This window comes from Manis pentadactyla, chromosome X, assembly GCF_030020395.1.
Source record: "Manis pentadactyla isolate mManPen7 chromosome X, mManPen7.hap1, whole genome shotgun sequence".
Taxonomy (NCBI): domain Eukaryota; kingdom Metazoa; phylum Chordata; class Mammalia; order Pholidota; family Manidae; genus Manis; species Manis pentadactyla.
The window spans coordinates 96,396,353-96,419,446 of record NC_080038.1 but is presented as its reverse complement, the minus strand read 5'-3'; the positions used below and the strand labels follow the sequence as shown (position 1 = coordinate 96,419,446).

At 39.8% G+C, this 23,094-nt stretch overlaps 2 protein-coding genes across 3 annotated transcripts in view; both read right to left on the bottom strand.

Moving 5' to 3' along the window:
- The window catches only part of CENPI (centromere protein I), a 66,425-nt gene extending 57,178 nt beyond the window's left edge, over positions 1-9,247 (bottom strand). Inside the window, exons 1-5 of one of the 2 annotated variants that reach the window (XM_036932813.2) lie at positions 9,182-9,247; positions 7,225-7,457; positions 6,445-6,582; positions 3,071-3,189; positions 2,679-2,786 (exon numbers count right to left, since the gene is read on the bottom strand). In XM_036932813.2, the coding sequence (XP_036788708.1) occupies positions 2,679-2,786; positions 3,071-3,189; positions 6,445-6,582; positions 7,225-7,444 (585 nt within the window). In that variant the 5' untranslated portion in view covers positions 7,445-7,457; positions 9,182-9,247. Of the gene's footprint in view, positions 1-2,678; positions 2,787-3,070; positions 3,190-6,444; positions 6,583-7,224; positions 7,458-9,094 lie in introns of both variants that reach the window. The other variant, XM_036932814.2, reaches the window with a different exon arrangement.
- Positions 9,248-10,739: 1,492 nt separating this feature from the next.
- On the bottom strand, positions 10,740-22,139 carry TMEM35A (transmembrane protein 35A). The gene is made up of 2 exons (XM_036932812.2): positions 21,876-22,139; positions 10,740-12,543 (listed from the first exon to the last, which is right to left on the bottom strand). Exons 1-2 carry the CDS (start codon positions 21,993-21,995, stop codon positions 12,124-12,126), a joined length of 540 nt encoding a protein of 179 aa, XP_036788707.1. The 5' UTR covers positions 21,996-22,139; the 3' UTR covers positions 10,740-12,123.
- Between the last annotated feature and the right edge of the window lie 955 nt (positions 22,140-23,094).

The window sequence follows — 23,094 nt, the reverse complement described above, 5'->3', positions numbered from 1 at the left end:
TTTACATTCCTAAAAATCAGAGGATCCACAAAGAGCTTCTGTTTATACAGATTATATCTATCAATTTTTTACCATATTAGAAATTAAAACAGAAATATTTAAATGTTTATTAATTCATTAAAAAATAATAAACCCATTATAGCCAACATAAATGACATATTTTGTGAAAAATAACTATTCTCCAAAAAATTGATAAGGTGACATAGTTTTACATTTCTACAAATCTCTTTTGTGTTTCTGACTTAAATGAATATAGCTGGGTTCTCTGCTTTTGCATTGAATTTGTTAAGATATGTTGTTTTGATTGAAGCACAGGAAGAAAATCAGCCTCACACAGTTATATAGTTGGAAAAGAATGGAATACTTTAATAGCCTTTTCAGAAAATTGTGGATATTAGTCTTTGATACTCCACCAAAACTTGTTAAGTGGTAATCTCCTAAGGATTAGCTGCAATACAGAAACTGAAACCTTATCAATGAACTCTTTATACTTTGTTCCATTAAATTTCATTGATGTATTTTACACTTGGAATGGATCTTTACCCATGCATAATTTTATAACATTATACTCAGTCATCTGGAAAATACTGGTTCATTGCATTATACTGAGCTTCTAAATAGTGACACACTTCATTATACAATATCTAAAAATCACATTCATTAATATGGTTACTAATTTCATCAGAAAAGTCTTTAAGTATTGGGATGCTGTTAAGTTCACAGTGGCAGATACAAATTGTCCAAACTTGTAATTTTCACTTGAAAGCTCAAATTTTATTACTGGCAACAAAATATAAAGCAAATGTTGCCAGTTGTTTTCTTTGAAATGACAGGTCTGCTTTGCTCATTTTCAAGAAAACATCTATCAAACAAATACCGAAGTCTGAGTAACACTTTATATGTCAGCCATTCTTTCAAGTGAAAATGGTATGCAGGGGAAAAAAAGCAGCTAGTTTTGCTAATGACTCAATCATATAAGTGCTTCTCCTCAGGACAGCTATTGTAATTTACCATGCAGAAGGGATTTGTTTGTATTTCCAATTTCATCATACAATACAGACTATTAAAGACATGTCTCAAGGTCAAGATTTAATAAAATTAATGAATTAATTTTTACTGCTGCATTTAGGATATTATTCTTAAGTGAAACTAGCATTTTTTTTTACTGCAGTGAAGACTAAAATGACCACTATTACAGTTTGGTCCCACTGACCTGATTCATGCTAAGGGGCCAGCAGTTTTACCAACCATTGCTGCAGAAACCATCAGCGCAAATATCAACACAGTGAATACAGCTGATAACATCTGATATTGCTATGAAAGTAATTTTGACCTCTCAGACCTCCTGAAAGGGTCTCAGGGAGTCTCAGGGGGTCCACAGACTGTATTTGAGAATTTCCAGTCAAGGATTTCATCATGTTATTCCTGGATTATCATGTTAGTTTCCTAACTAGTCTTCCTGACCCTAGCCTCTCTCCTAATTCATAGTTTGTCACTACTAGATACAACTTCCTACAAGGCTGCTTTCAACATGTTCTATCCCAAAATTTTCAGGGACTTCCCCACTGGATAGAGGATAAAGTTTGAATTCTTATATCACATTCAAACACCTATACCTTCCCTCACCCAACTCTTTCAGCCTTACTACCACCACTGCCTGACACCAACAGTAATTAAGTCAGTCTGATCTATTTAAGGTCTCCTAAAACACAATTTATACATCTTGCAACTTTGTGTGAAATATTCCTGTCATATCAAACATTATTTCCTTTTATCAAATCTCAAATCCTAGTCAACCATTAAGGCCCAGCTCAATGCCCACATCCTTTATGATGCTTTTTAAAATCTGGTTTACATTGCTCTCTTCCTTCCTGGAAATATCATAGCAATTATTATCCTAACTTTATCATATACTAATTTAATACTTGAGTTGTTATGTAACTTATATGCTTTCCTTAATTCCCTAACTGGATTATAAATCTCTGGAATACAGAAACTCTCCATTAAACTTTGAATTTTCTATAGCAGCTCAAACAATGCAACAAACACAGTGGAAACATCAATTTTTGAAGATGAAATCAGTGAATGAATTTCCTTCCCAAAAGTAAAAGGAATTCAGTTAGATGAATGGTTCACAAGGTCTGCAAACTACTGATGGTCCTTGAAAGTCTTCCAGGTGGGTAGTAGATTGATTTCTTACAGTTATTAATGTTTTCACTGGGAATAATTATGCTATTTAATTAAAATCAGTCTGTTGGCATAATAATGAAAAGCAATCCTCTCCTCATTAATTCTGATGAGGTTTTTGCAGTACAGATCAAGAAAATATAGAATACGTGACCCAAAGGACCCTGTTGAAGTGGTATAAAAGGGAAAAGATGGCAATCACTGCTCTAGATCGGCAAAGAAACTCCAAAGTGGAGTCAATTCTATCTTCAACATTTTATTTCCTTAAAAGAAAATATAAAGCAAATATGATAAAAAAAAGTTTTATATTTATTAATTTGAGAGACCAGTGTAAGGGTGTTTGTAATGTTATTCTTTGTATTTTTTGCTTGATATATTTTAAAATAAGTAAGGAAAAACACATTTTGTGGCACTCTGAAGCACATATGGTATATCAATATGCAAACACGTACCATTTGATTGATACGTGCTCATGTCCGGTTTTTACTTACCAGTGTATCATCTTGCAATGAAGCAAAAAAGAAGCCATAGAGCAAGTTAATTTGCTCCTTGTGATCAATGAAGTCAAACATTGCAACCAGCCAACGATAAAAAAGTACCTATTGAGAGGCAAAATGCTTATCTTTAGAGAAATATAACTGGCACAGAAGAGCTTAATTCCCCCCTCAGGGCTGTTTTAGCAGCCTCTAGCACAAAGTAGGATAATAGACTTTATTTCTCAGTAAAAATTTCTGTTTGAACAGAGTTCTTACATCAAGCTATATTGTACCAAAACTACAGGCTTTGCACAAAAGGCCACTACCATTACTCTGTAAGTGGCTCTTCCTTGCCAGCCCTTAAGTGGTTCTGAAGGACTTATTATCAAAGTGTTCAAAAAGATTACCTTGGTGCTACCAGAACACTTGCCAACACAAAGCCAGGAGACTGCCTTAACCACAGAGTCCTCTGATATAAGTGTTGCTGGAATCATGCACTTCAGTATCCGAGTGTTTACAGCATTCCCTGGAAAGCAGACAAACTCTAAATTAAACTACACTTTAGTTCTTGATTGTTCCCTTACTATTATTCACTCTTGGTCCTAAAAATCTCTTTATACTTAAGACAATAAAAAACAACAGTGAGTGATAGTAGATTATCTCTTATCACCACTACAAAGAATGGTTTGAAAGAAAAATGTACCTTTAACTCCTAATATAAACTATAAAGCAAATTCTTTAGCTGTAATACTGTATTTAAAAAGGGAAGATAAACATGGAGTTTGGTTTAGGAGATGAAAATGTTTGGTTATCAGTGGTGATGGTTGCACAACTCTGAATATGCTTAAAAAACACTGAATTGCACACTTCAAAAGGGTGAGTTTTGGCGTTAGCGGGTGAATGAAATAGAGGAAGGGAATAAAGAGGTACAAACTTTCAATTACAAAATAATTACAGGGATAAAAGTACAGCATAGGGAACACAGTCAGTAATATTGTAATATCTTTGGTATGATGACAGATGGTAAGTACATTTATTGTGGTGAGCATTTAGTAATGCATATAATTGTTGAATCACTACATTGTACACCTGAAACCAACATATACTTCAATTAAAAAGAGGAAAAAAACTGAACACCAAAGGAAAAAAAGGGTGAATTTTATGGTACGTGAATTATACCTAAAACAAGTCTTTACACACAGAAAAATTTCAAGGACTACTTTTTTATTTTATTATTTTTAGTGGCACAGTAAATTGTCATTTATTTAAAGCTACCAGCAGATTATCATTCTTGAATTAGCTGTTACATTTAATAAATAAATATATTTGTATTCTCCATCCCACCCAAAAAAGCAGGGAGGATAACAGAATGGAACCTCTCCTTGGTATTAGCTGGTAGTAACATCATTCTATAGTGGCACAATCTTTCCATCATGCTCTCTGGCTTCCATGGTATTCTCCTATCTGGTAATAGAAGTAATGCTGCAAATAGCTTTGTATACACTCTACATCAACTTCTGCTTATTAAGGCTTCAAGAATTCAATATAATATCTCATTAATTTCTTGTTTTAAATTTAAACATTGTTTATTTGCATTATAATGTGATCACAACCATTCATTGAAAAAAAACACTGCTCTCAACTTCTCATTCACACAGAATTCTCAAATGGATACATGGGTCTTTAACCAGTATTTTACATGTATTACAATGTGGCAATCACATCTGTTCACTATAATAACACTGTTCTCAACTCCTGCTAGCAACATTGTTAGAAATATCTTATACATGTCTTTAACCACTGTTTTATACACATTACAGCATTGTGATCACATCCACTCACTGAAACAACAGCTCTTAATGTCACCTGCAAGTATCATTCTCAAAACATCTTATACACATGCCGTTTTTTTTCAGAGGGTGAAGACCTCTCTTGCTAATTTACATATTATCTCCTCATGTAGTTACCATTTTTGAGTGTGTGGTGAAAGCAACTGAAATCTACTCTCAGCAAATTTCATGTTCAATACAGGAATATTAACTATAGCCATCATGCTGCACATTAGATCACTGGACTTACTAATCCTCCATCACTGCAACAGAATGGTATCAGTTTCTACCCCATCTTTCTGCGATGCAGGTAATATACTCTCAAATAAAAACCTCTACTTTCCACTCTTGTAGTTTCCTGTTTTTCTCTCTTTTCTCCCCAACTCCCACCCCAGAACCCCTCTTAAGTTTACAACAGTCTGACCACTAACACTTCACACATGTACCAAATTCAAAGGGGGAATTCAATACAGATTCTATTATGTCCCAGTGACTTTTTAACTAATTTCTAAAGAATCTAAAGTCCCTTTGTACCTAATTATGATGACATTTCAAGTATACCTGCTCCTGAATATACATTTCAACTAAGCAAAAGAGCTACATCTAGTAGAATAACTAAAAGAGAGAAAAGAAATTAAGGAGACCACATTTGATGTCACAAAATTTCAGCTTAACAGAAAAGTGAAAAGTTAGACTAGAAGCCAGAATTTATTCTTGGAATCATTATATGTAAGTTTCTACTCTGAGACATGCATTTTGAAAGAGGCTTGCATTTGCCTTAAGACCTGGCAACCATCATGAAAACCTTCTAACCATTAATTTGAGATACCAAAAAAAGAGAAGTTCCAAATAGAAAACACCTATATGTTCTATACATGTTTTAAGGGAGAAAGGAGAGAATTGTTCTCAATAGACACTGATCAAACACAGATTCCTAGAAAAATATTAGAACCAAACAATGTGAAACCATTTACAAGAGCCAACTTTATTAAGTCAAATATAACTTTCTAGGAAAACACAGAGAACTAATTAGGTAACTAAAATACCTGGAAGTCATATATTGAATTTGGCCAGTAATGTGTTAATTGCTTTAAAGCACACACACATCCCTGCAAACATGATGCTAGGGTAACACACAAAGGAAACCAATAGGCAAGAACCAGGAAATAGTATACAGAGCACCAGTTTTGATACTTGTCTTAATGTTCAAACAAAAAAAGTAAAAAATCTGGTAGCAGTGTGGGGGGCAGAAGGGAAGTTAGGAGACCTGAGTTAACACCAGGTAAACACCAGAGGGAAGTTAGGAAACCTGCGTTCCTCAGTTCTAGCTCTGACTGTAAGCAAGTCTCTTTAACCACTCTGGACCACAGTTTCCTCACCTTTGGATAAGAATATGTTAAAAGGTTCTTCTCAAGTAAAAAGAATACTGCCAAATGTTATTTCTTTCTAAGAACTCCCCTCCCTCTGTTATTCCAAATGAATTTAGAACAGGAAAGGAAGCATTTCCATAAAAGAAAAAGCATCTTTACCATTAAAGTCATAGATATTAGAATGGGACAGTAGCAACAAGGACTTGTCATAGGTAACTGAACCTTAAAGGCAATGAACTAGACCAAATGTTCTCTTAAAGTGCCTTCCAGCAACATTATTTAAACTATCATTTATGCCTCTTAAGAGAAAAATGGCTCCCATGTACTAGGTGACAAGAGTCAACATATTTTGTTTATAAAGATAAATGACAACTAGCCATTTTCAGCATATGCACACAGAAACTTCTGGCATAAAGGTAGTTTGAACTGAAGAAAGGTCCATTTTATAATCTTACCAGATTGATTTTATAAAGAGAATAGTAAAAATAACGAACTACAACTGATTCCAAGGAATAATCTAATTCAGTGTTTGGAAGGCAAAACTCAGAGCAAACTGATGATAAATGTTTCCCCTTGACATACCAAATTTGCCACTGAGTGCCACATTTAATAAAATGTCAATTCCTTCTGGAGTTAACCCATTCTTCCAAGCCACATTTTCTACAGCTTTCAAGTGTTCTTCCAAGGTTTTATCTTTACTCTGTGAAGTTTTAATGGGACCTGGAAAAAGGAACAATATTAAATGGTGGGACCTTTAAAATTCTTTTAGTAATCAGCCTCAACAATTACAATTTGGGATACTTAAGAGAAATAACTTTCTATAAAAAAATGTCTTCCTAAAAACCCTTCAAACCCATTAAAACTCTACAATATTTAACAGAAATAGCACCTTCAGTGAGGAAAACTGAATCATGCCCCAGCATCCCTGCTCTAAACTAACTAAAAACACTAAACTCAGACTGTAAGCTGTTTCAAAACTAGGGCAGTGGCTCCCAAATCTTGATGCATATTAGAATCACATAGGGTGCCTTTTAAAAAATCCCAGTGTCCAGGTTGCATCCCACACCAATAAAATTAGAATGTCAAAGTGTGGATCCAGGCATCAGTGTTTTTTTTTTTTTTTAAGATTCTTGTGTAATCCCAGTTTGGAAATGGCAGCAGTTTGGAAACCACTCTGCCAGGAACATGCTTTGTTGTTGTGTCCCTAGTACCTAGCATACTGATGTGTAGTAAGTACTCAGTAAATGTCTATTAAATAAACAAAAGCATGGATGAACAAAAATATGTGCTTTCCTTTAAAAATCCTTAATACAAACTCTGGAATAGTTTTATGACTTTCATAAGGAAAACCACCTTTCTTACCTTTCCCCAAGTAGCTCACTGCTAGTTGCAGAGCATTTTCTGTTAGATCATCAGCAAGTTCATAATCTTCCACTGGATTGTTTTCATGTATTGAGATGCTCTTTGAGTTACTTAGGTCCTCCTTTGTTTTCCAGGCCAAGAGATTAGTCTGGTCATTCTTCCTACCTTGAGAAGTCCTCTTTTGTGCCTGAGAATTCTTAACCTTCTTTTGAGGTGACATTACTGTACATGTTCTATACAGAAACAAGTGTCAAGTTACCATTAATCAGCCAAACCATCACTTTTTACTCCACAAAGACAAGGACCATAATTTCCAGCATCCCCAACATTGAGTACACAGTACCTAGCATACAAGTACACAATTAAAAAAAACCTGACAACAATTCAGGCAGCAAAACCTATAGGTTAACTTTCTCAGAAATAGTAACAGAGAGAACTTTCCAGGGTAACATTCACCAGCTGAACTGGCCTTCCTGTGGGAGGTCAGGGGGGTAGTAAGAGTAAAGGCAACATTGCAAATTCTCTTAAAATGGTTATATCACAAAATGTGAATTTAAAACTAACCCATCTCTTGAACTCACCTTACTTTCTCCACTCACTCCTCTTTTTCTGTCCACCCCTTCTTATTGTTTTTAATCTTTTATGTTCCCTACTTTGTCAGTGCTAAATTAAAACTGCATAGTTCAAAAGTCAAACTGGTGGCCTAAGGATTCTCAGAACAGAAACATTCTCTGTTAAATAATTCACTCATTCAATAAATAACTTAACACCATCAATATGCTAAATCAGGGATAAAAAAATAAAACAGTCAAGGTCTCTGTTCTCATAAAACTTATCGGAGTGGACTAAGGAGGAGTGTGAGTCAGTAAATAACAACTAATAGTGACCACAATACACAGTGATGTGATAGAAACAGGGTGGGAATGTGAAGCTACTTTGGAGTAAGTGTTCAGAGAAAGCCTCTCTGATGTGACCTTCAAGCTGAGATCTGAATGTCAAGAAGGAACCAGCCATGTGAAGATCTGGTGGAAAAGTATTTCATGGAGAGGGAACAGCAAGACATACTAAGACCTTAAAACAAGAGTTTTTTGTGTTAGAGAAATAGCAACAAAGAAGAGGAGGGGGGGGTACTGTGTCATCAAAGAGGTAGAGGGTAATGGGAGACGAAATCAGAAAGGCAGCCAGGGACTACTAAGTTGGGACCTGTAGGTTAGAGTAAGGAGTTTGTATTTTAAGTGTATGGCAACTACGGGGGAAGGGAAGAGTGCTAGAGAGGGGAGTGATACCATCTGATTTATGTTTTAAGACCGTTTTAGCTGCAGTATGGAGAATAGGATGTTAAGGGTCAAAGAGTGGAAACAGACCTATTAAAAGGGTCGCATAAGTCTAGAAGAGGTATGACTGTAATCTGAACTAGGCCTAAGGAATACCGGTAAAAGAGGTAGAAAATGATTTTATTCGATATGTTTTGGAGGTAGTCTGAGCAAGGCCGTGATAAAAGAACTGGATATAGGGAAAAGGAAAGCGAGGAACCCAGAATGACTTCTAAGTTTTGGGATTCAAACGGGAAAAACAAGGGTATGGTCGGAATGACACTTACTCAATCCCACATCCCTAGAACAGATAAGGCCAGAGCAGGAAAGCAATAAGTCTTAGTCTAACCCAGTGGGAAATTCCAGGTTCCAAGTTCTTTCTTATGGTTCTATGAAGAAGGGAGGTTAAACAGCTTCTGATCCTATCCAGCTGAACCTTCCCATAGCTTAAGAATCGGCCCTTTCACAGCCTGCGGCAGGAGAGAACCAGAAGGGCCCTGACGACAGACCCACTGGGCAGATTCCTGGGCTGGAGGAAAACCCGACCCCAGCCACACCTTGCAGAATAGTCCTGCTCAGAAGTCAGGAGATTCCCTTCGCTCTCAGGGCCCCGGAATTTCGCGCGGTATTTAAAAGAACCTCACCTGATACGCTTCTCACTCCCAAAGCCTCTGCAGTCCAAACATTGCCTCCCTGATTCAAATAAACAGGCCCCGCCCCGCGCATGCGCTTCCGCGGAGACTCGGGCGGGGCCTAGGCGGAGCGGCGCGCGTTCTGCTGAAACCTGATTGGTTGAATTATAACTAAAGGGCGCGAGGCGGCGCGCTTGCCACCGCTGTCGCGGACCCAATTCTGAAGAGCCGCCTGCAACCACCCGCCTGGCCCCGAGCGCGGGGCGAGTGGCAGTTGCTGCTCGAGCCAACTGATTGGCTGGCGTTCCCACTGTCCTAATAATGTCCGCATTCGTCATTTTGCTTAAAATGGGGTAATTAATGTCTCGATTCTTAAACTTAACAAGGTCAATTACAGTAATCATTTTGCCCAGATGACCCCCAAATGTTGGGACTTTGAATCTGTAGGAAAATACGAAACTGCAAACTTCGCGATAAAGTCTGCTTACCTTATGTTGGGCGAGAGACTTAAGTCAAAGGATCTGGGATCTCTGAAGCTGTCGCCTTCCACATAGGAAGCTGGTGGGTTGGAGGAAAGACCGGCTGGATCTGCCCTCCCTTTTGGGTATGCATACCTTCCAAGGTTTGCTGGGGACATTTGTCCTGAGCCAGGCATACGTGCAGGTAACCAGCCAGTCAACTGTTAAAGATTCCTAACTTCGAGGAATGAGGGACCTTAAAGAAATGGACTAAAACAGCAACAGGGCTTAATCTCAGACCTGAGTTTAGTCCCTAGTTTAAAGTCTTGCTAGAGATGGAATCAGAGAGTTGGAATGACTCTCACTGATTTTTTGAGGCCAAAACATAGCTATTAAACTGTAGGAAGAAACTTCAATCTTAGGGAGCTGAAAAATCAAAGATTAAGTTGATGTATTTAGGAAAGACTACAGCAGATTTTACCACGTTATATGGTTTTCAGAGTACTTTCATTAACTTTTACCTAATCATGCATGATTTTGAGTGTTTATTTTGTATGAGTAACTGCCTTTCCTCATCTAGTAAAACAAAATTTCTTGAGTCATTTTTCATGCTTCCAATCATTTCATAGACTCAAATATAAATTGGAAGGGATTTTAACCTTTCAATCCCCTTCTTTTTTATAGACAATAAATTGACACCCTGAGTGGTGAAATAACTTGCCCTGCGACATGTCTGTGGCATTGGAAATTATGCCACTTTGTGGACGCCTGTACAGTGAGAGACACTGGTTCACCTTTATTTAACATTACCTGCAATTTTTTCTGAAATCATTCTTCCACCTTCCTTTGGCATCAGCTAATGAATAATTCCCAAACCTGGAAACTGCACTGAGATCCCAATTTTCTGGCTTCCTGTCTTACGTGCTGACATCGCAGAAGTGTGGAGGAACTTAAATAAGATTGGAATGTTGGTAACCTTATTAGTATATTAAGTGAGTATACTCTCCCTTCTCTTTCTTCTCCCTCATCCAGACTCAAAAGTAAAAGAGACTGAATCCCTTAATATGACCCTTCCTTTCCAGATTTTCATTATTTATTCAGACAGTTTCTTCCAAATTTCAAAAATTTTTTTATTTTTAAAGAATGAGAGAAATAAGAAGACAGAGGTATCAATTAACAAGAACAATGACATTGAAGAAAATACAATAATTTGTACTCCCCCCACACAACACCCCCATCCCTGGCACAATGCTTTTAAAACCATCAAAGCACATCTAACAAGGAGAAACAGCAGTATGTAATGAAGAAAACAAATTTTCATACTGCTCAATCCAACTAACCCATGTCCAATGTTTTTCCCCCAGCTAAACTCCACCCACTGGAATGATGAAGAGGTGTAGAGACCACCAAGGGAGTAACTATGATCTCTGCTTACACTAGCAAAGTTCAGTGAAGATTCAATAGGAGTAGTGAATCGGTTTGGCAAGGATCCAGCTCCTCTTGTCAAATTTCAGATGATTCAAGAGAACAGCTAGAGTTTGAGATTCACAGACTTCTAACAGGACTAATCCCTGCTCCCTCAACCACAACAGTGGAGCAGCTGGCAAACCCTGTTTCGCTGGTGAGAACAGTGAAAGAGAGGCAGTTTTTGGCTTAAGAAAACCTGAAGAAGATGTCTGGTAACAGGTTTACTGCTTCAGTTTCCAACTGTGAATAAAGGAGCTTGGTAGGTTGGGTTTGGACAAAGGCAAGGTGAAACTTACCATTTTATCACTTGAACAATTAGGTTCTCTGTGCACTGCATATATTCCTTATTTTAATTAAACTCAATATGGAGTATTTAAAATTTAACCAACTATTAAAGCAGAGGCTGATTCATTTTACATGTAACTCAATGTCTCAAATTGAAGGAACTTTCTCATAAAATGGTAAATTTAAGTTTTCAGCTTAATCTATTGAGGAACTCCCCCATCTCATGGGAATACATCACTTGTTTTATACCAGAAGTAAGTACGATTCTCCTTCCAGGAGGTTTATTTTATTCTGCCTTGGGCTAGAATCAGTCTCCAAAGGGAAAGATACATATGCAGGATTAGTACAAGATCAGAGCCTTCTCCTCTGCATGTGCGTGCATACACACACACACACACACACACACACACACACACACAGAGTAAATACATTTTCCCACACATAATCTCACAGTCACATGCTTGCTGGGAGTCCATCTCACAAATACACTTCAATACTTAGCCATATACATGTACATGCAGCAAGATGTGAGTTGCCCCAGAGTGATTAAAGGTGGTGCACATACGTCTATGTGAGGAGCTCATTTTAGGGTATAGATGTACACAAGCCAATCCATTAACTAGCAAATAATATTTTTCTCTTTCCCCAAGATCAATAAATCAAATGAAAATACACACACTTGACATCTTCCTGGGTGGCATGGAGGCAACTGCCTGGAAGGTCCACTTTTGCACTTCTGCTTTCCTATGACAATTTCATTTTGCCCTGAGGGGCCTTCTCATATAAGGAGGGCTGCTCCTCGGCATTTCCTGCATTCCTGGAGGCATTGCCGGCATTTCCCGGGGGCGATGAGGGCTTTTTCTCAGAAGATCGGTCTTCTGGTTTGCGGGCAATCAGCAGGCGACAGGTGAGCAGGATTCCAAACACCAGGGCATGGGCATAGCGTTTGAGAGGATCACCGACTAGCTGGTGGAAGAAAAGCACAGCCAACACCAGCAAGAGCAGGAAGAAGTTGGCCACATCTTTGGGACGCCCAGGCACAAGGGTCATGACAATGCCACAGGTCACCTCAAGAGCACCAATGCTTTTGCGGAGGAGAATGGAATTGATCCCCATTTTCTTCAGCAGAGGGAGGGCTCGGACATAGCTCTTGTAAGCACGTTTCTAGGGTGAAATACCATAAGGAAATCACTGCATTAACTGTGATGTTAGCATTAGAACAAAGAACACATAAGCAAAGTCCTTCTTTTCCACCATCCACTTTCCACAGCAGCCAAGAGTGTCCCAGTTTTTACTAAGCTCAATAAAAGCCTCAGAATTAAGATAAGAAAAAGGCCACCATACATCTGAGAAACTTGTCATTTAAACCTTGGTAACAGCACCAAGGGTAAGAATTTGGCATTATAGTTTAAAAGCATTTTCTGATTATAAAAAACATTAAGAATTTAAAAAGAAAATTCAGTGGGCCGAAAAAAACCAGTACAGCTTTAGCCCCTCCACATTTTCTAGTGCCTGCCTTATCTAAACCCAGATACATACGAATACCAACCAAAATGAAGTAAGGCAAGGCACAGTAAAGCCTCACTAATGTGGACTTCCCGAATTTGGAATGTGATCATTTAAAAAGCCGTGCACCTTAGTTAATATTTGTAAAATCTGTAAAAAGTTTTTAAAAGTGTGTGTTAAGCAAACAGAAAAATTTAAATAGACAGACATGTTAGCCTTTTATATACATTTAAAATACAGTAAGACAAAAGTCATTTTCATGGGCATTGAGATAAATCCCCAGGTCTATATAAGACACTGCTTTGATCAGCCTGGTTCAAATTCATTCATTTTAATTCAACAGGTATTTCTTGAACACCTACTTTGGATTAGGCAATGGAGATAGAGAGATGAGTCAGACAGGGTCAAGAACCTCTCAGTCTACTGAGGGGAATCTATAAACAACATTATAAAGCAGCATGGTTAGTGGTATAGAGTAGAGATCTGAACAAGGTCTAACTGTAGCCCAAAGGGAGACTTCAAAGACCAGAGAACAGAGTCACTGGATATATTACAAAGTAATAGAATTATATTAACCTTAGAGTAATAGATAATCATATATTTCACTATTCAGATTGGCCTGATTCTTATTTTGTAGTAAATTGATGAGATTTTACCAAGTGTCTTATTGGGTTGGCCAACTGCTTTGTTTTCATTAAGTATCCATTAATTCACTCAATATTAAGTGTCTCCTTGTGCTAGGCACTGTATTAGGTACTCTGGGTACAGATATCAATCATTCAAAGGCCCTGCCTTTCTGAAACTTGAGTTTATGTAAGAAGAATAGTTATATGAATACATATGTGCAGTAAGTGTTATGAGTGTTGGATAAAATTATGTAGTGTATGGTGGAGGCACACCAGAGTGGTCAAATATCCCTAGATGGAGACTGAGAAAAGCTAGAGTGGAATCTTAAAAGAAAAGGAAGTGTTGCAAGATCCATAAGGAAAAGGCATTGTAGGCAAAGAAGCTGGGTGAACTAAGTCCCTGAACACTATTCAGCATAGGTTGGAGGAGGGAGGAAAGAGAGTGGGACATGAGTCAGGGGAGACAGGTATGAATCAGATCATGCAGAACTATTTATGTTGTGTTGTGGAGCTGGACTTTATCCTATAAGCCATGGGGAGGAACAGAATTTGCTTTTAAGTAAGGGCCCTCTGGAGATAGGGTGGAGGATGGATTGGGAGTAGTACACCTGAAAGCAAGGAGACCAGGTGAGAGACCTGGACTAGAGCAAGACAGTAAGGATAGAGGGAAGGGGACAGGGGCAAGGATACTTTGAATGCAAAATCAACAGCATTTGATATCTTATTGGCTAGGGACACTGAGAGAAAGGGAGAAGTCAAGATTCTCTGGTCTTTGTCTTTGATGTCTTGGTAGAAGGGTGTTACCTTTCTCTGAGTTTGAGAATGCATCCAAAGGAATAGGTTGGAGGTGAGGGGCAAGAGGCAAGAAGGAATGAGGAACTCAGTTTGAGTTTTTAAGTTGAAGTATCTCTAAGACATCTAAGTGGAGATACCTAGTAGGCAGCTCAGTAAGAGAGGTCTGTGGTAAAGATACAGAATGGATAGTCATCAGTATGCCCAGGTAGAATGTACACAGTGGAGGAAATTGGGTGAGAGACATCTAAAAATGGGAATAGGAAGAGAGTCCACAAAGTAGACAGAAAAAACTGTGGTCAGAAAAGTAGGAGGGAAACCAGGACAGATGGAGTCATGGCAGACAAGAGTTTTAAGAGAACAGTCTAAAATGCCAGATGCAAGACAAGTATTATAAGAATCAGGCAGAAAGCCAACTTGACCTCTCAGAAGTATCTGGTACTTAGAAGAGTGCCTAGGTTTGGAAGAAATGTTAAATCATTTCTCTCACTTCTGAACAAGTGAGTACACCTTTATTTCATGGATTAATTATCATGAGTGGTACAAGATAATCCTCTATGAGGACTGTTAAAAGACTGATAAGTTAGTGAAAAAGGCTTGGATTTGGGTTCAAACAGACTTGGCTTCAAATCCTATTTCACTTTCTAGTTGGGTGCCCATGCGCAAATTATTTGACCTTTTTGAGCCTCATTTTCCTGAGTAGGACTGGGACTAAGGTGAAGTGAGTGAGGCCATTTGCCTTGAGTACAAAATTTAAGAGGACACCAAAACACTCATTGACTAAGGCAAACAATATCCATGAGAAACAAAATATCAAAACTTAAAAAAAAAGGCAGAATCTGACTCTGTACTTGCACAACAGTGCCTCATTTACCTCTTCCTAATTCTGGCCTTGTCAGATTCTGTCTTCATTTAACTGCAACTCACCCTAGTCCCTACCCTATTCCTGAGCATATAAAGAAATACAAATTGTTAGTCATTCTACTTCCCTCTTCCCATCTTAAGTTAAATCAGGGATTTTCAGAGAGAAATTACAAGAGAGGTTGACCAGTAGGCAGAGTAAAATCCTGGGTTGAACTGAGCCAGACCCACATGGAGCAGAGCAGAGCTGAGAGCAGAGCTGAGAGCGGCACCTGATGGTAAAGAGAAGCCTGCCTGATTCCTTTCACTATTAACCTAGATGTCATCTGCCCACTCTCTCCCCCTCCGCACTCTGGTGATGGTAGCAGAGGGACACTTTAGGGAAAGAAATCTAGACCCAAGAGGCCTCCTTAACATTTTTAAGGACCATTTCTAATTAGCAACACAAAGCTTCCCAAGAGACAGTTCCTAAATCCTAAGTGTATGCTTCTGACAAGATGAACCCAAGAGGCAAGATGAATTTCTCACAGTCATTTGGGAGCCAAGACTTCCAGATGCTGGCTGAATGGCTGGAAATGCTCATTTTGTGGCTAGGGCTAACCACCCATCACCGAAGAACAGATTCTTATCTATACAGTAGTGGAATCTGTAGCCTGGTGCCAAATTCCACATCTTTAATAAAATTCCTATGACTTCAACAATCTTTTGTTCTTCCATTTGGTGTAACTCCATATTACTTTTTCAGTTTAACTAACCTCTTAAACTGCAGCTGTGGATATTTTTATGCAGCTGTGGCCTTTTTCTTTCCTTCCTTTATTAGGACAAAACTACATGTGGATAAGCCGTTTCATCAAATCCTTAGTTCAAAGCTGAGTAGGTATAGATAGCATCTATTCTGTAGGACTCCAGACCGGGAATGTTTAATTTGTTACAGATGGGACTAAGCTTGGATGGGGTCTGGACATTATAGGAAGTCCTTTATTCTCTTTCCTGTGGAGTAGGATAGAGACATCAAAAGAATCCTACTATTGCCAGCCCCATTGATGCTTGATATGGGCCACCTCACTTCTAACAACAGATGGGTCATATGTCTTGAATGTATAGTAACTAGATCTCTATAAAGACTAATTGTTCTGACAGTAGGAATAAAGAGTTGACTGAGTCAATCTCCCAAAAGGCTCTTGCAATTTACTTCATAAGGACTGTTTCCTTTCTATGGCAATGGACCAGACCCCATAACCATAGTTTCTTTCTAGGGAAAAAAAGCAGGAAAGAGAGGTGTTTAGTCAAATGTTTCAAGCCCCTTTAATCAAAGGCAATCATCCAGCAATGTCCTTGGGCTGACATTCTTCAGATAGGCTAAATTCCAAATTTAGTTTTGCCCCTAAATTGCTTGGAGGAATTGCTAAGTATATTGCCTCAGTTTCCCCTCTTGTAAATTAAATGAGTATTCTGGAGATTTAGTCAAAGGCTCATGAATCATGGCATCAACCAAGGGCCAGCCACATTTTATCATTAATGAACCATACAATGAGAAATCCATACGTTTGCAAGGCACAGTAATTAGTTTTATGATAACAATGATGAATCAAGCAGGTCCATTCTTATGAGGAGATATGATTCAAACATGAGTCAAGAGCATATGGAGCATTTGTGTATCATATTTTTTTCTTTTTGTCATTTATTCTTCCTAACACCCCAGGGTCCATGATGTCATATTAATGACATTAAACATGAACAGCTGAAAACTGTCTCAGACTACTCATCACTCACAATTAATAAATGATGTGAAGAAGCAACAGGACAAAATGGGGATGCAGGGCAAGTGGTTTCCTTCACTTTAGTTCACTTATGCCAATTAGATAGAAGAAAATATACTTTGGCTAATATACCTTATCATTCAATTTGTATTAAGTTAAAAAATGGGTAAAACTAACTTTTATTGTAGAAGTCAGGATAGTAATTACTATCTCGTATTGGATAGTATTGCCTCCTTGGGGAAGTAGTTGCTGGATGAAGCCATGAAGGGTGTTTCAGGGTCCTGGTCATGTTCTGTTTCTTAACATGGGTGTTGGTTGCACAGGAGTGTTCTGAAAATTCCTGGAGCTGTATACTTATGTGCTTATTTCAGAAAAGATGTTAGACTTCAATAAGATTTACAGGAAAAAAGCTGTACAAAAGCAGAAGAGAGCAACTGGCAAAAATATATTTGAGCTAAAAATCTCAGCCTGGTTGCTGTCTTAGACCACAAAGGCTATGTACATGCTGCAGAATCTACTGACTCAAGTATGATTCTCCTGAATTTCTGTAGGAAGAAAGAGCCGTGAATCATAGATCACTTCTTAAATGCAATAAAAAGCCATTATATGTTTAATTACCAAATATCCATGTGATTGATAAACACATTTTAAACAATTCTATTTTCCAGTGTCATATAATGCCCACCTGAAAAGAAAGCTGGCAAACCTGGTCCTACAAAGCAAAGCGGATCCCTCCTAGAATGCACCTTAGGGCAGAAATGTGACCTCCTGTCAGTCAAAGGTCGCTCTGAAACAAGCACAGCTGTGGGCCAGTGAGAGGCTATCAGCTCCCTGGCATATGCTCCAAAGTAGTTTAGTTTGGGACACATAGCTGTGCAAACTAAGCAAAGTCACTTCACATCTCAGGGTCAGTTTCCTCTCTGAGGGAATACCCGAACCATATCACCTCAGAGAGCAGTCTAAGCATCAGTGAGTGACCATCTTATTACCTAGTTGGAAAGCAATTAACGGCCGTGATTGGAAGCATAAGAGATCACCTATGGCCATGAAATCAACTGCCCAAATATATCTGGAGTATTTCTCCATGGTTACACAAACAGGAGGGCATTTAGCCACAGATAAGGAAGTCCATCAAATCAACAAACCTTCCCTATGAAGGGAGGCAAAGAAGCAGAGACTGGTCCTTCTTCGTCAGGGACAAAGTCCCTTGGATAGTAATTACTTCACTGTGACAGGATTTTGGTGTTTTCTTACCATTCCATATGTGGCCTTTTGTGTTTACAGAATGGAACCAGTGCTACAAAGAGCTGAAAAAACAAATTTAGATCAAGCCAACCATTCATATGTTCCCCATCACTGCACAGGAAACTGCCTAGCAGCATTTGTAAGTGCTGGCTCCCAATTTCAAGTGGATTAATGAGGGCATTTAGTCAAGAGAGTGATCAGTCATGTTAAATTCATGTGGGCTTTAGAGTGCTCCATAATGACAGTTGCTAAATCTGGAGGAGGTATGGGTGACATACACAAAATGGGCTATTCTGAGAGACATCTGGAAGTTCTGCATGGAAGCCACTGTGCATTACCCAGCAGCAAGGCTGGAGTTTTCAATATTAGCCAATTTCATAAAGGTCTATTCACCAGGGCACAAGAAAATAGCATCTTGCTCTTCTACGTGCCTCATTTCGATCTCTTTAACTGATCATTCAAATTAGTCAGGAACACTGCATAAAATAGAATTAATTATCATCCTCACCCCACCGAGGGTATTTTTTGAACACCTACTATACACAAACTCTGTGCCAGATAATTTCAAATATAATCCCCATCAATATTTACAACAACCTTCTGAGGTAGGAATTATTGTCCTCATTTTATAGATGAAGAAATTGAGGCACTAAGACTGTCAGGACTTGAACCCAAACCTATATGACTGACTCAAAGCCTGGACTCTTTCCACTAACTCTTCTGGGTTTCCTTGGTAGAGACAGAAAAGAAGTTCATTGTTACTGTTTGGTTTTTGGCAGTGATTCTCTGCGGCTAAAGTTGAGGGGGCAACACTGAAGCATAACACTAATGGTTTTAGAACAAGAAAAAAATAGTTGGCAGAAAAGCAAAAAAAAAAAAATTAAATTTGAAAAATTGGCTTCAAAGTGAAACGAAGCCCCAAAGTATGGATTGGGGCAGTTGAACTGTTACAAAAAAATGAGCAAGTATGTGTCAGATAGTTTCAAGAATCAATTGTAAATTCTGACATCCAAATAAGCAGTTGTAACTAATAATGACTACTCTGCTAAGAGTATTGAGCCAGGGACTTGGTTTCTAATCTCTGTTCCAACAACAGCTTACCCTATGATCTTGGATCAGTTTATCCATCAGTAAAATAAGAATAACTAATAAAATGAACCTACTTCACAGAGATGCTCTAAAGAGTAAATAATCTTAAAACAATTACTGCAGTCAATACATGACTTACTCCATCACAGCAGAGGAATCACTCCTAAATGGAAAACAGAATATCCCAGATAATGATCCCAGTTGATCTAGGGTTGGGATCCTGAGGGTCTATTGCCCCCTTCTAAGAAGCAAGAAATGGCTTCTGAACTGCATAATCAAGAGTCAACTGGAGAAATCTGAAGGGTGGTGACCAGCCAAGATAATGCTACAATGGATCATTCATTCAGCCATCCATTCAACAAATATAAATCGAGCACCTTCATTGTACTAGAACTGACTTTCCCCCATTTCATATGAGTTCAAGAATAAAGCTGGGCTAGCCTAGGCTATATGTAGTCGGACCCATGCCAGACAGCCATCTCCAGCCTGGGACCCAATACTCAACACAGGAGGGGACCCTGGACAAGGGCAAACTGAAAAATCCTGCTCAAACTTTATACTACTCTGAAGTCTACCTCCCAGCTAGACATAGTTTTATTTCTTCAGAGGCCCCTGAGAAGAGAACTACATGCATACACACACACACAGGTTCTATACTGCTGTATTAAATTATACCTATTCAAATATGGACAGTTCCACTCCCTAGGAAGAAACCTACTGTAGCTCCATTTGTTGCTGGTCCTCCTGATGAGTTTCTGCCAAGCTGGTTAGGAAGCTTCCCAGTGACTCCGTCTTAGATGGACTGCCTGCAGAGCCTACTTCTGTACTTAGGGTGCTGCTTGGGGGACCCTAAAGCAGCTGAGCAAGGTCTGGGGCACAGGGAGTATCCTGAAGAAGGATAATATATCTCTCTATATTAAAAATATATCTCTGTATATTTTTAAGGGAAACCTTAAAAATACCTAAGGTACAAACACACCAACATATAAATATACATATATATATATATGAAAAGTAAAGGAAAGCGTATTTATTTATTCAGAATCTAACACCCAACTACTACCACCAAGATAAAAGTACTGTGGCATTTTCTCTCCACCCAGTCACTCTGCCTTTCGTGACTTCTGCTACCCCACTTCTCCTCTCCTCCCCAATCAGGTTGCCTTGGGTACTTGGTTTTAACCCGATTTCATTTCCATCTTGTCAAACATGCTGGAAGGAGGGGAGTGAGAAGGAGAAACACATGAGGATTTGCCACTGGGGCTAGACCTAGACCCCTGGAGTGCCAGTCACCCTCCCCGACCCCAGGACCACCCTCGGGTGGGGGAGACATGGAAAGCACCAGCTCAAACCCTGAGACAGAAGCCAGAGCTGCCTGCAAACATTTTCTGAGCACCTACAAATTGCCAATCTCCATCTATTTGCAGCACACGTTGAGGAGTCCTGGAAGGCTCTGCAGTGGGCACCAGGAGTGCTATGTATTCCTGGCACCATGTGGGGCTATTCCTTCCTCCTTGCCTCTGCCCTAATGGAGGAGTCCCTCTTTCCTCTTTGCTCTCTCCTTTCTCATTCCTCCCCTAAGCTCCTTTCCTTCTTGACCTTGAGATCCCAGTAATGGGCTCCCTCCCATTGTTGGCAGTCTGGCAAAGGCAATGAGAAGCTTAAGAGGGAAATGAAGAGGCAAAGTGACAGGGGGTGGGGAGGGGGAGGTAACAGACCGAAAGTGCTGGAAACATCCCCTGCCATCTCCTCGAACTCCACAGCCCAGAAACAAACCCTCTTCACGCCTTTAACTAGGGAAAGCAGCCCAGCCCCCAGGTTGCAGAGGCGATGTTTTGGCCAGTCACCTTCGGTGATACCAACTCTGCAGAGGGGAAAAGCTGCAGAGGGCCGGGCCCTGGACAACCACAGGAGGCAAGGTTGGGATTACAATTGATTTTGCACAAGAGAAAAACCACACTTTGCAGATTAGCCCACAAACAAAACAAAACATTCAGCTCTCCCTTGAAGCAAAGGGAAGAAGCTGGCGCTGAGTGACCTTTATTCGTGCCAGGACTGCTTTGTCTACAGGATACAGACGCACGCCCAGGAGGCCAAGGAATACCATCAGTCTCCAGCCGGGGTGAGGAATCCCTTTCCCGCTCCTAAAAACTGCTTGTTTTAGTAGTCCTTTCTCCCCAGCTTTTCCCCTTTGTTCTTCCCAAGGATAAATAAGCTCTCCAGCGTGCTAAACTCTCAGCTCCAAGGGAAAGAATCAGACTTGAAAACTGGTTGCCCGGACTTTGGGTGTGCTGGGAGGAGGGAAGGGCTCCTGCCAGTGACAGGTATCACGTAGATCTCAGCCTTCTGGTTTACTTGGGGGTAGGAGGCACTCACTGGGCAACCCCTCCCCCAACTGGCATCCAGTGGCTCCAGAACAATTGCTCCCGGCAAAGCCCAGAGATGAAATAGCTCCTGTCCAGCTGCTCCCGCCCAACTGCAAAGTTGTTGGGGCGTAGGGAGATTCCTGGGTGAAGGTAGGTAAGGGCATGGGACCGTGGCCTGGGAAGGAATGAAGGGGAGGGGTATTCGTAATCCCTTGGGCGTGCGCTCCTCACCATCCATTTGCTTCACTTACCATCTCACTGTAGGCATCCTTGCTGAGCCTCGGGGTCAACTTGATAGTTCCCATGAAAACGAAGAAGAGTCCCAGGGCCACTGAGAGGGCCACCACAGTTACGGTTCTGGGGGATGCCATGGGATCACCAAGGCAGGTCCCAACTAATCCTTCGGCTTTGCGCACCCTAAGGCGCAGGCAGTTAGCACAGAGAGAGCTAGAGGGACGCTGCGGAGGCAGCAGGCACCTAGAATGACAAAGGGAGAGGAGGGAGCTCGAGAGAAAAATTGAGAGATTGAGATTCAACCTCTCTCACTACAGCAATCGCTGGGTCCTAATGCCCTACCTCACTTCTCACGGCCGAAAGCAGTCTGGAAGTTAAATGAAGCCCTAACCTGAGGTGGAAACTTCGAGTCTTCAATGGGGAAAGGTAGTTTATGTTTGAGATCAGTCACTGAGCTGCCTCTAGAATGGGGAATTAGGGAAGACGTCCATTCTACCACTTCCCACCAGGCACACTTTTCATCTCAGTAGTCCTCTAGTTATTCAGGCCTTCTTTTCCCTCTATAAAGCCTCTCCTGACCCATTCCCAACTGGATATGATTTCTCTCTCCTCTGATTTCCTGTAATAATAACCAATATTTTTTGACCATTTACTAAGTGCTGTGGACACTGCCCTTTACTTGTATTAACTCATTTAATCTTTACATCAACACTGTGAGCTAGGTATGAGCTCCCATTTTGTGGATGGGCCTTTGAGGCACAGAGAAGCTAAGTAACTTGCCCGAGAGCATATGAATAAGTGCAGAGCCAGAATTCAAACCCAGGCAGTCATTTCCAGAGTCTGGGTTCTAAACTGTTGCTCCACTGCCTCTCCATATAATACTTTGCATCGTAAGTATGGCACTTACCTGAAACTCCTGACACACACACACACACACACACACACACACACGGACACGGACACACACCTTTTCTGGGAGGCAGTATTTATTAAGGGCGGGAGAATAGTTTGGACTCACACTCAGATCCAGGGTTTAAATTCCAGCTCTTCCACTAACTTGAACTTGGATAAGTCACTTAGCTTATCTGAGCCTCCATTTCCACATTTATAAAATATAGATGAAAATTCTACCTCAGAGGTTTGTTGTAAGAATTCCATGTAAGTAAATTGCCTAGTACAGTGTCTAACATACAGTGATACATCAATGGATGTAGTTCTCTTCTTGCTTCCTCTGCC

Bases quoted from the DNA above. Each gene is read 5' to 3' on its own strand.
- TMEM35A (XM_036932812.2), bottom strand. From the start codon at position 21,995: ATGGCATCCCCCAGAACCGTAACTGTGGTGGCCCTCTCAGTGGCCCTG. The intron at 12,544-21,875 runs GTAAGTGAAGCA...ATTTCACCCTAG, and splicing joins AGGATGCCTACAGTGAGATG to AAACGTGCTTACAAGAGCTA.